General features: G+C 37.8%; 1 protein-coding gene across 17 annotated transcripts in view; it reads left to right on the top strand.

Annotated features, from left to right (window-relative positions):
* The window catches only part of PKD2L2 (polycystin 2 like 2, transient receptor potential cation channel), a 53,725-nt gene that overhangs the window by 31,392 nt on the left and 9,295 nt on the right, over positions 1-13,038 (top strand). For 8 of the 17 annotated variants that reach the window (XM_055112966.1, XM_055112964.1, XM_055112965.1 and 5 more), the window contains 4 exons: positions 1,055-1,175; positions 2,838-2,939; positions 4,459-4,523; positions 5,287-5,344. In XM_055112966.1, the coding sequence (XP_054968941.1) occupies positions 1,055-1,175; positions 2,838-2,939; positions 4,459-4,523; positions 5,287-5,344 (346 nt within the window). The remainder of the gene's footprint in view (positions 1-1,054; positions 1,176-2,837; positions 2,940-4,458; positions 4,524-5,286; positions 5,345-13,038) is intronic. The other 9 variants (XM_055112967.1, XM_057302404.1, XM_003829239.3 and 6 more) reach the window with 3 other exon arrangements.

A 13,038-nucleotide genomic window follows, 5' to 3' on the forward strand; every position in this document is an offset into this window, starting at 1 on the left:
CATCTCTACTAAAAATACAAAAATTAGCTGGGCGTGGTGGCACACGCCTGTAGTCCCAGCTACTCAGGAGGCTGAGGCAGGAGAATTGCTTGAACCCGGGAGGCAGAGGTTGTGGTGAGCCGAGATCGTGCCATTGCACTCCACCCTGGGCGACAAGAGTGAAACTCCGTCTAAAAAAAAAAAAAAAAAATCACAAAGAGGGTAAAATAAACCTTAGGATCATGTTGAGTATTATTATCAGCACTTGAGACTAGCAAGTGACAAATTGTTGGCATCCCTATTTTATCAGAATTTAAGAGTTGGTTAAGACAAAAATTCACTTCACTGACATTAGAAAGTTTAGGGCTCTTGGGTCTAAACCTTCTACAAGTTGAAAAATCACTTGTTGAACCAATTCAAAGTTCTAATGTTTAGAAGGGCACAGGCACAGCCGGCCAAGAAGGCCACTGCCAAAACCAGTTAGTAAACAGGTATCTCAGGTTCAAATGTTATAGGTGGGCTGGGTGTGGTGGCTCATGCCTGTAATCCCAGCACTTTGGGAGGCCGAGGTGGGTGGATCACTTGAGGCCAGGAGTTTGAGATCAGCCTTGCCAACATGGTGAGGCTGTCTCTACTAAAAATACAAAAAAAGTAGCTGGGCATGGTGGTGCACGCCTGTAATCCCAGCTACTTGGGAGTCTGAGGCAGGAGTATCGCCTGAACCTGGAAGACAGAGGTTGCAGTGAGCCGAGATAGCACCACTGCACTCTAGCCTGGGCGACAGAGTTTGACTGTCTCAAAGAAAAAAAAAAAAAAGTTATAGATGAACACTGAGTTCACATTCATTAAAGCGGTCATTTCCTACATCACCTATTCAGCTATCGAGGTACCTTAAGTCTTTCCTTTAGGGGAATTTTCTACATCCAATTTTACACAACTCTGTACTAACATAATTAAAGTTAGAAAGCATATACCATATGCTGCTAGATATCTTCTTAGAGACATTAGTAACTCCCATCAGTTGTCATGTATGTACATGAAGGTATATATTTTCTACTGTTTTTCTTTCTTAAAGATTTGCACAATTTCGAATTGTTCTTGGAGATTTTAATTTTGCTGGTATTCAGCAAGCCAATCCTATCTTGGGACCCATTTACTTCATCACTTTCATCTTTTTTGTGTTCTTTGTCCTGCTGGTAAGAATGATAATATATATTCCTTTCATTTCTTACTTTTTAGAATAAAAAGTAAAATTACTCATTTAGAATAAACTATTATTTCTGCTCAGCTGTCAGAGTACTTTACATTTATTGAGAATTGTGTGGATCCCTAGTAATCCAGGTTCACTAGTTCAGTGACTGTTTTCAAGTTGCAGAATGTAATCACAGTAGTTAATTTCTGGGTGTTTTAGACGGGAATGTGCTAAATCCTTCACATAAATAATTGGAATGTCCCAAGTCTCTTCAGGCTGGGACAATGCATGCCATGAGTCATGAATGTGGCCATTAATATTCTGCCCATATTGCAATGGCTTTTGGCCCTTACAGCTAAACACTTACCACGTTGTGGTTTTCAGGAGTTATCAGGATGGATCTCTCACATGCACTCAGAACAAGTCTATTTGGGCCTCCTAACCAAGGAATCTTGCCTTTCTAGTTAAGGCACTGTACTGTCCTCCATGAAAACACTTTTTGTCAGGCACGGAAGTTATCCCCTGGTGACAGACAAGAGTCTTAGGGTGACAGAGCTGGGCCACAGTGAAAAGTGGTCTGGTGGGGTAAGAATATCCTTTCTACATTTGTGTTATCTGGACATTAGTAGTTGCAGGAGCTGTAGTAAGACTGTAAATTTAAACAGCTTCATAGAATTAAAAAACAACAGTAACAACAAACATCCTTGGCTGGACGCAGTGGCTCACACCTACAATCCTTGCACTTTGGGAGGCAGAGGCAGGCGGATCGCTTGAGCTCAGGAGTTCAAGACCAGCCTGGGCAACATGACGAAATGCTGTCTCTACTAAAAATACAAAAATTAGCTAGGCCTGGTGATGTACACCTATAATCCCAGCTACTTGGGTGGCTGAGGCATGAGAATCGCTTGAACCTGGGAGTGGGAGGCTGCAGTGAGCTGAGATCGCACAACTGCACTCCAGCCTGGGCAACAGGGTGGGACCCTGTCTCAAAAACAAACAAAAAAATGCCCTTATGAACACATAATTATTCATTCTAAATTTTCTTCCATTATGTAATATTAATTTGTGTATATATAACCAGTTCATATGCATTCTTTTACATTCTGCTTTTCTCATTTGCCATAAACATATTTGCCCATACCCACACACTACACATTTTCTATTCTACTTTATTGTCTGCATAGTCATCTCCCCACTTTTGAGCATATGGGTTACTTTTAAAATTTGATTTTTTTTGTTTGTTTTTCCTTTTTCTTTCTTTCTTTTTTTTTTTTTTTAGACGGAGTCTTGCTCTGTCACCCGGGCTGGAGTACAGTGGTGCGATCTCACTCGGCTCACTGCAACCTCCACCTCCTGGGTTCAAGAGATTCTCCTGCCTCCACCTCCCAAGTAGCTGGGACTACAGGTGTGCACCACCACGCCTGGCTAATTTTTGTATTTTTAGTAGAGACAGGGTTTTGCCATGTTGGCCAGGCTGATCTTGAACTCCTGTCCTCAAGTGATTCACTCACCTTGGTCTCCTGGGTGCTGGGATTACAGGCGTGAGCCACCGCACCTGGCCTACTTTTAAAATTTAAATATAATTTTACAAACCCAAAACTTGTTAAAGTCATTAACATTTAAACTAAATTTTTATTGAAATAATTATTTGAATACTTATCCCTAGAATATGTTCTTGGCAATTATTAATGATACCTATTCTGAAGTGAAAGCTGACTATTCAATAGGCAGAAGGCCAGATTTTGAACTTGGCAAAATGATTAAACAGGTAAGTCAAATTTCTTTCCTAATTAGAATTCTAAGACAAATCTCATATAGTTTATCCTCTTGTAGTTTGAATACCACTTAATTCCAAGTGGTGGTGCTCTCCCCACTCCCACCCCATCCCATCCCCAGGGTTTGTTTTGTGTTTTGATCCAGTGTTACTCATATTCGCATTATTTCATTATTACAGAAGTGAGATATGCTCTCTGACTTCAAAAATGTAGCCAAAATTATTTCAGAGTTCAATATATCAAATAGTTATTGAGTGATTTCCTAAATGCAAAGCGCTGCTGAGTATTATAATAAAACCCTCTCTTCCTTCTGGAAAGTTTTTGCTCTGGATGCTGTTAAATTTCTATCAACAATCTAAACTCAGAACTCCATGTGTCGTCTTCCTCATTTTCCTGTTTCTGTTCATGGCAACACTATCCTCTCAAGTCACTCCTGGCTCAAAAACCATGAAAAGAATTTGTTTCCTTGTCCCTTATATAGTCTATTGTCACGGCATATGTATAGTTTATCTCTGCAGTTCTTGCTTACATTTGTGGAATACTTTAAATTCTAACTGCCACCACTAGATGAGGCTTTCAGTACTTTTCGCCCAGCCTTCACTATGGTAACATTTCCTGACTATTCTAGCCTCTTCCCTGTGCCAGTCCAGATGTGATTATCAGTTTCCCTAATCCTGTCAAGTCCGAATTCCTTACCTGAATATTCCAAATCCTCAAGTCTCACAGTCCTAACCTGTCTTCATTAACTATAATTTTACTATAGTCTCTACCTTTCTGCCTCTATTTACAATACTGTATGTCCCGGCTAATCTGTTTTGTGACGCTTATTCTCTCTCCTCTGAGCCTCTGCTCAAGTCATTCTCTGACCCCGGAAATATTCCTACAGCTCTTCTCTCTTGCTACCATTCTATTCTTCAAAAAGTGGAATCTGTCCTGTCCTCTTCTCAATATCTACCTCAGTTTGAGCTGTAGCAGAGTTATATGTGTACCAGTCACATCTCCCCTGCCAGTTTGGCCATCTCTGCATGCCCCATGTTTCTAAAGCATAGCACTTCACAGAGAAGAGGTCCTAGTAGCTGCAGGGTTAGTGAGGTTTACGAACTTTGTCCAAGAACTAATCTGTAAAACAAACCAAAAAAACTGTAAAGCTATCCCCCAATTAGTTTGCTTTTTTTCCCCATCTTTTATCACTTGAATATGATATTGGTTATATTCATTAAAAGTGTTAACATCCTTAACGCAATACATGTTAATGCTTTTTAAAGATTTTTGCTTTTTCCAAGTTCCAGAGTAATGCCCCCAACAGAAGAACCCCTTTTGGGTTTTCACCAGCAGGCATAAACCATATGTAGCAATGAGGTGAAAGAAGGATAATCATAGCATTTACCTCCACGGTCCTTTAGGGTAGCAATCCAGAGGGACAAGCATTCCATATTTATTTTACTTTGATAAAACATTAATAATCAAGGATATATTTTAATGCATTTTCAAACTATTTTAAATTATGCCCAGAGTTACAAAAATGTTCTCGAGAAATTCAGACTGAAGAAAGCTCAAAAAGATGAAGACAAGAAAACGTAAGATGACTTCTCTCAAATGTTTAACTTACCATTTTAAAGTTCCACATTATATGAGAACCTTATAAGGTTTTTTTTGTTTTTTGTTTGTTTGTTTTAAATAGAGATGGGGTTTCACCATGTTGGTCAGACTGGTCTCAAACTCCTGACCTCAGGTGATCCCAAAGTGTTGGGATTACAGGCGTGAGCCACCGTGCCTGGCCATGAGTAAGGTTTTAATTGCAAAACCACCACCAACCTATGTGGCGATTCTAAATACACCCAGTACACCCAGGAGTGCCTCCTAATTTCTGAGGACATCATGAAATTCTAGCTAATTTAAAATTAATATAATGCCTGCCATCCTACTCAGAAAAAGCTGTAAGAGAAAGCTGGAGGGGACCATAAAGTCCCTCTAAAAAGGTTAGAAACAATTTTAGTCTAAATTAAATGCATTTATTTGGCTATAAAAATAAAAACATTTACACACAATACTTATGGACAATACTTATACTTACACTGTATTTACACTTGTATTTATTAAATGACTTTGGTGTCAAAATACTTCGCAAACCCAGAACTCTGGCAGTGGAACATAAACATTTTTTTCACAGTTAATGACATATGATACTCTGAAGAACTTGTTAATGATCACATTTTCCAAATAATTAGCATTATCAGGAAGAAATATTATTCAGATCCTTACTACAGATCCGATTGTACTTTATGGTGGCATTTCCTTTCTTATTGTCATTTGCCTCTGATTTTTATTTTATATTCTCAGTAGCAAAGGCAGCGGAGATTTGGCTGAACAAGCCAGAAGAGAAGGCTTTGACGAAAATGTAAGATTTTAATTTTTTTCATAAACACTAGTGGTAGCTGTATTAGAAATATGCTCACAAAAACGCTCTGGTTAAGAATTGAAATGATTTGCTGTTTTTCAGAATAGTAATTGTCATCTCCAAATAAATCTCCCAGAATCTAGATCCTTTCATGTTTAGGACAAACCATTTGGATTTCAGATGCTTCCTCTCTCCTACCTGTACTCTCAGCCAGATACGTAATCCTACAGGTGTACACTCACTGTGTGAATATCACACTGGGTATTCATAGTGAGATATTTGATGACTTGATAACTTTTCTCTTCTAATCACTAATGTGATGAATTACTTTAACAATTTTGTATTTCAAAAATTGTAATATGTAACATATATCTGACAATAGCAGAATTTAAGGAACATATATGTTCCTTAAATATACTATCACCACCACCACTTAAAAAAAAAAAAGTGAACCATTGCTCTACTTCTGGTCACCACCTCTCCCCTCCAAATGCTCAGAAAGAAGGCAGCAGAGTCAGGAGACTGTAATAAGCAAGCAAATAAATATTGAAGTTCTCATTTTCGGATAAAGGAATTATACAAATGGAAAGGCTGAAGGTGAACTTTGTGGTGCTGGATTGGAATCTAGATCTATTTGTGTACATACATGTATTTTCTAGCTCTGTCCAATCCACTATGAGGGCTAGAAGAAATGACACCCTAGTAGCAATGAGCACTAGTACCCAGATCTTGGCTTCCAAATAGCATTCTCCTCTAAAACCAACTGGGGCTTCTTCGAGGTCTCGCTAATTCCAGGGCTGGAAAGTACAGCTGCCTCTTGAACAACATGGGTTTGAACTGCACAGGTCCACTTAAATGCGTAATGTTTTAACCTGGATCAAAAATTTAGTATTTGCGGGCTAAGGAGGGCTGACTTTTCCCTATATGTGGGTTCTGCAGGGCCGACTGTGAGACTTGAGTATATGCAGATTTTGGTGTACTTTGGGGTCTTGGAACCAATCCCCCATGTATACCAAAGGACAACTATACAAGATGAGTCTGGAATAGCTTATTGAGACATAAAGTAAAACTGCTCAAAGAATGATGGAGTATCTGTTAAAAGAATCAGTTTAAGGAGCTCAAGCTGGCCAAATTTGAGAATATTTAAGCATTATGATGAATAATGATTCATAACCCATTGAATAAAAGGATTCCATGAATGAGACGTTTACAGACCTCTCCACCAAATACTTATTACAAAAAGAAAAGCAGTCATGTTAGGGTGGAGAAAGTCTAACAGCACCTTAATCAAGTAAGTGACCACTATCAACACTGAAACAAATGGAAATTATATGCTGCCTGATAGGAGGCCATGAGAATTAGCATCCTTTCTGTGACATCCTTGTCAAAGACATATAATCTTAACCTAAATCATGACAAAATTTAAATTGAGGGACATTCTACAAAATAACTGGCCTGTTCTTCAAAAGTGTCAAGTCATGAAGTCAAGGTAAAGCTGAGGAACTATTCCAGATTAAATGAGATTAAAATGATATGTCAAGTAAATACAATACATAATCATGGGCTGGATAATTTTCCTATAAAGGCATCATTGGGACAACTGATAAACTTGAAAGAGAGACAGAGGATTAGATGGTAATAATCTATGAATATTAATTTTTTATTCTGATGGTTATACTATAATTATAAAAGAGGATGTCCTTGTATGCAGGAAATACAGACTGAAGTATTCAGGGATGATGGAGCATTCATGCTGGTGGCTTTCAAATACTTCAGGAGGAAAAAATATTTGTATTGTTCTTGTAACTTTTATCTAAATTTGCTATTTGTTTTTGAGACCAAACCCAGATAATTTTTGTATTTTTAGTAGAGACCAGGTTTCACTACGTTGGCCAGGCTGGTCTCGAACTCTTTACCTCCTGCCTGGCCTAAATTTGATATTCTTTAAAAAAAATCAGGCCGGGTGCGGTGGCTCACGCCTGTAATCCCAGCACTTTGGGAGGTGGAGGTAGACCATTCCTGAAATAGAAGGTAACGTGAATTGAAAGACATACTGTGTATATGGGAAACTTTACCTAGAATGGTCAATAAGAGGCTTATCCAAGTAAAATTTGGGTTTACTTAAAGAAAATCAGGTTAGCATAACAACATTCAACACCATAAATCAACAGAAGAACACCTACAATATATTCAAGGAAAGAAAATGTAAACCAAGGAATTTTATATTCAGCAAAGCTGCGCTTCAAATATAAAGGCTCAAACATGCCTGAAGTCAGGAAATACTATCGTCTTTCTAAGGATTCTATTGGAGGATGAGCATCAGCCAACCAAGAGATGACTGGAGAGGCTGGGCGAGCTGGCTCACACCTGTAATCCCAGCACTTTGGGAGGATCACTTGAGCCCAGTAGGTTTGAGACCAGCCTGGACAACATGGTGAAACCCTGTCTCTACAAAAAGTACAAAAAAAAAAAAAAAAAAAGTTAAAGAATATCATTTAGAATTAATAAACCAGTAAGAAACATAATACGACTTTTATTGATTAAAAAAACATTTTGTTTTGTTTGAGACAAGGTTAGCTCTGTTGCCCAGCATGGAGTGCAGTGGCATGATCACAGCTCACTGCAGCCTCGACCTCCATGGGCTCAGGTGATCCTCCCACCTCAGCTTCCCAAGTAGCTGGGACTACAGGCATGCGCCATCACACCCAGCTAAATTTTGTGTTTTTTGTACAGATGAGGTTTCACCATGCTACCCAGGCTGGTCTCGAGCTTCCGGGCTCAAGTGATCCACCCGCCTTGGCCTTCCAAAGTCTTGGGATTACAGCTGTGAGCCACTGGGCCAGGCTTTTCTTTTTTAAAATTACATAGTGATGGCATCTCACTGTGTTGCCCAGGCTGGCCTTGAACTTCTGGCCTTGAGCGATCCTCCCGCCTTGGCCTCTGAAAGTGTTGGGATTACAGGCATGAGCAAGCCACTGTGCCCAGCCCTATTTTATTGATTTTAAAACACATTTTCTTTTCACGTTTTAACATCTGTGAAATCAGAATGTGTTTTATAATTAATGGTCAAAGTTTAATTGACATTTTTTACCTAAGTGGTACATGAAATAATGTTATGTCTTACAAAAGACGTCATCTCTCATATACAATGAAAAATAACATTATTGAATATAATTGGGTAGTAGAGGAGAGGACAATGAAGAAGAATTTACAAGCTAATTTGCTTGTTGATCATAGGAGGGAAACAAAGCAAGAAAGGGAGGACTAAGGGTATATAAAAAGATACACAAAGATGGCCGGGTGCAATGGCTCATGCCTGTAATTCCAGCACTTTGGGAGGCTGAGGCGGGTGGATCACCTGAGGTTGGGAGTTCGAGACCAGCCTGACAAACATGGAGAAACCCTGTCTCTACTAAAAATTAAAAATTAGCTGGGCGTGGTGGCTCATGCCTGTAATCCCAGCTACTTGGGAGGCTGAGGCAGGAGAACTGCTTGAACCTGGGAGGCGGAGGTTGCGGTGAGCCAAGATCGGGTCATTGCACTCCAGCCTCGGTGACAAGAGCGAAACTCCATCTCAAAAAAAAAAAAAGATATACGAAGACAAACCAATAGAACAAAAATACATATATTTCTATAGGACAAAATTGCCAAAACAAGAAAAAAGAAAAAACAGACCACATGGTAAAAGACTTAAAATATAAATATAAAACAGTATAACTGCAACCAGATATATCTAACATAAATACATGCAAATAAGCTTAATTTACTTAAAAAGAAAAATATTTTCATCCAGCAAAGCTGTGCTTCAAATATAAAGGCTCGAACATGCAAGAACTTAGGGAATACTATCATCTTTCTAAGGATTCTACTAGAGGACAGATGACATTTGAATCACAAAGCAAACCCAGTTCTATGCTATATCCTAAAATATATACTTAAAGAGATTCCAAAATGTTAAATATAAAAGCATGATCAAAGACCTAAAAGGCAAACAAAAGATATCAGGGGACACAACTGAATATAAATCAAAGGATTCTAGACAAAAAGCTCCAAATGACCTAAAGTCTAAACTTTATGAGGCTAAGATTAATTTTATCAGTTATGAATATCTATGCACCAAACAACAGAGTATCCAACTTTAATAAAGATTACTGGATTTTAAAAAGGAGAAATAGAACACACACAAAAAACAAAGAACAGATCAAGAAAAATAAACGGATTAAAAAACCCAAAACAATATAATAAATAAGATGATCGTACAGTTGTATATTAAGTTCTGTACTCTCAGAAAATACCCCTCCTTTTTAAAAACTCATTCATAAAAATTGCTCACCTATTGGGCCACAAGGAAATCCTCAATACATTCCAAAAGTTAATGCAGAAAAAAATTCTATGAAAACAACATAATAAAAATGTTAGTAACAAAATCAGAAAATGAAAAAATTCTTTGACTAAAAAATATCAAAACTCTCTATTAAATGACTCGAGTCAAAGAAGAAATACAGGCCGGGTGCAGTGGCTCATGCCTGTAATCCTAGCACTTTGGGAGGCCGAGGTGGGCGGATCATGAGGTCAGGAGTTCGAGACCAGCCTGACCAACATGGTAAAACCCCGTCTCTATTAAAAATACAAAAATTAGCCGGGTGTGGTGGCACACGCCTATAATCCCAGCTACTCAGGAGGCTGAGGCAGGAGGCTGAGGCAGGTGAACACCGGGAGGTGGAGGTTGCAGTCAGCGAAGATCACGCCACTGTACCAATCCAGCCTGGGTGACAGAGTGAGACTCCATCTAAAAAAAAAAAAAGAAAATGAAATCATAGAATTCCAAGAAAACAAAATAATAAAAACACCATGTAGCAGAATCTGAGATAAAGTAAAAAAAAAATACTCAGGGGAAAATTAAGTCTTAAATTTATCAATAAAAATAAAAGAATGTAAAGAAGTGAATGTTAGAATTTTCAAAAAAATGATAAATACCAAGAAAAGTTATTAAGATTAAAGTAGAATTAATGAGTTATAAACAATAGTAGTAGTATAAATAAATCAAAAGGCTAGTTCCTTGCAAACATCAGTGAAAAGAAATCACTAGGTAACTAGTGGAATAAAGGAGAGAAAGCATAAACATACAAAGTAAGAAATTACAATGGGGGAAATAAGAAATGGAAGGAATTAAAAGATCTCACTAATAGACTTTTTTGTATAACTCTATGAAAATAACATTTGAAAAACTGAATGAAATGGGTAATATTTCTATGAAAATAAAATTTATCAAAACTGAGCCCAGAAGATAAAAAGCCTAAACAAATCCATTCTGTAGAAGAAATGAAGTCATCAAAGAGCTGTCTCCAAAATCAATCAGATGGTCTTCACAAGGAAATTCTACAAGATTTTAAGGAGCAAACAGTTTCAAGCTATTTAAGCTATTCCTCTTTGCCCTAGCAAAGAGAAAAAAGAAAATGCCCTGGCAAAGAGAAAAGAGAAACTCCCAAATTACGTTTATGAAACTACTATATATTGTGCCAGAAACAGGAAATCTCATGTATACATCTTAAAGCAAAAATCCTAAATATTAGCAGATAGAATCTAACAGCACACAATAATATATCAAGATTCAGATAGTATTTATTTTAGGCATGAAAAGATGGTTCAAAATTGGGTAATCAACTAGTTAACGTAATTCATTGCATTAAAAAAGGAAAACTGCATGATCATTTTCCACAAATGCTGGGTATTTTATAAGTTTCAACACCCAATCTTGAGGGGAAAAATAAAAATCAATGATATTTCCTTGATATGATAAAAACATTGATCTTATCCTCTTCACCTTACTTAATAGGAAAACATTGAACATGTCAGGGACAAGATAGTGATGTATTGGAGGGGTAAAGTCAAAACAATTAGATAAGAGAACTACATTAGAGGTATTTCTAATTGAAAAAAGTAAAACTGCCTTTACTTATGATTCTCTTCAATTTTCTAGGTATATGATGATCTGAAAAATTACAATAAAAAGATAATTAGGTAAACTGGTAGGAAAAATAATTTACATAAATGTCATATATGCAAACATCAATTGGTTTGGTAAAAATTATAATAGAAGACCTTATTTGTAACAGCAACAAAGGAGAAAATGCCCAGCAATTAACAAAATGTTCAAAACCAAGATAAAAAACTTTAAACATTCCTTAAAGACACAAAAATACCGCGCATGGTGGTTCATACCTGTAATCCCAGCACTTTGGGAGACTTGAGGCGGGTGGATCACTTGAGGTCAGGAGTTTGGCGAACATGGTGAAACCCCATCTCTACTAAAAAATACAAAATTAGCCGGGCGTGGTGGTGTGCACCTGTAATCCCAGCTACTTGGGAGGCTGAGGCAGGAGAATTGCTTGAACCCAGAAGGTGGAGGTTGCAGTGAGCCAAGATCACGCCACTGCACTCCAGCCTGGACAACAAAAGCGAAACTCTGTCTCAAAAAAAAACAAAAGACACAAAAATACACCTGACCAAATGAGAAAACGTACTACATCTAACAATCAGAGCCCACTCAGAAAGAAACCATAATATGTATTTCAAATAGAGAAAATATACTACAGTGAATTGATTACTACACAGGTATTAAAAGACAGAAAAAAGTGAAATGACAACACTGAGACAACTCATAAATAATGACTGCAGGAAGAGGTTACCACTCCTAGGGCTAAGATTACAAAAGGTGGTGTTACTAGAACCTACTATCTTAGAGAAGGGGCTTGTGGAGCTGTTGCTCAGTCCTGTGATGAGAAGGTACCTCACTGCTGCTGCTGATAAAGGTTAAGTATTCTTTATCCAAAATGCTTGGGACCCAGAAGTGTTTTAGAGTTCAGATTTTTTTTGGATGTTGGAATATCTGCATTATATACCTACTGGTTCCGCATTCCTAATTCAAAAATCTGAAATCCAAAATGCTCCAGTGAGCATTTCCTTTGAGAGTCATCGAGGTGCTAAAGTTTTGGATTTTGAACACTTCAGATTTCCGATTAGGGATACTCAATCTGTACTTCTTGAGTGGGTGTGATGAGGCTGCTTCTGAGTATGCCAAAAGCAGCTAGATGCTACAGCTAGAGCCACTGTTGCTGGAGATAACTACCATTGCATAAGCAGTGCCAATAGAAACAGAACAAAAAACAAAACAAACCAAAACGAAAACCCACGACCTTTCTCCCCTCTATCCTGCAAATACTGGCAGAATCTAACAGGAATCCAGGTATTAACAGTTTAGGGAATGAAGCTTACAAAGCCTAAAACCCAACATCACAGAGTATAAGAGGGTAAATTTTGAGCTGAACAGTTGGTCCATTCCACTCTTGTGGCATACACATTTGCACTTCCATAAAATGATGATTCCAAGCTTCTATCCAGTAAGATCAAACTATCCTTTATACAAATGAAGGTACTTTCACCTTCTCCCTAAAAAGGGAGAAGCAAAGTCCCAACAGTAATTGTATCCATCTGTGGATATTATGACCTCTTCTAGTTGAATCACAATTCCTTAAGAATACTTTGCAACCTAATGTTTAAACTACAGTTAGCCACCACCAGTATTCCTTAGATAAAGGAGAAAGAAAATATACACATAACAAGCAAAGAAGGAAATAGGAATAGGGGCTACAGTCTTTGTTTCTGTAACAGATTACAAGGCTACAGGTGGTATT

Source organism: Pan paniscus, chromosome 4, assembly GCF_029289425.2.
Source record: "Pan paniscus chromosome 4, NHGRI_mPanPan1-v2.0_pri, whole genome shotgun sequence".
Classification (NCBI taxonomy): domain Eukaryota; kingdom Metazoa; phylum Chordata; class Mammalia; order Primates; family Hominidae; genus Pan; species Pan paniscus.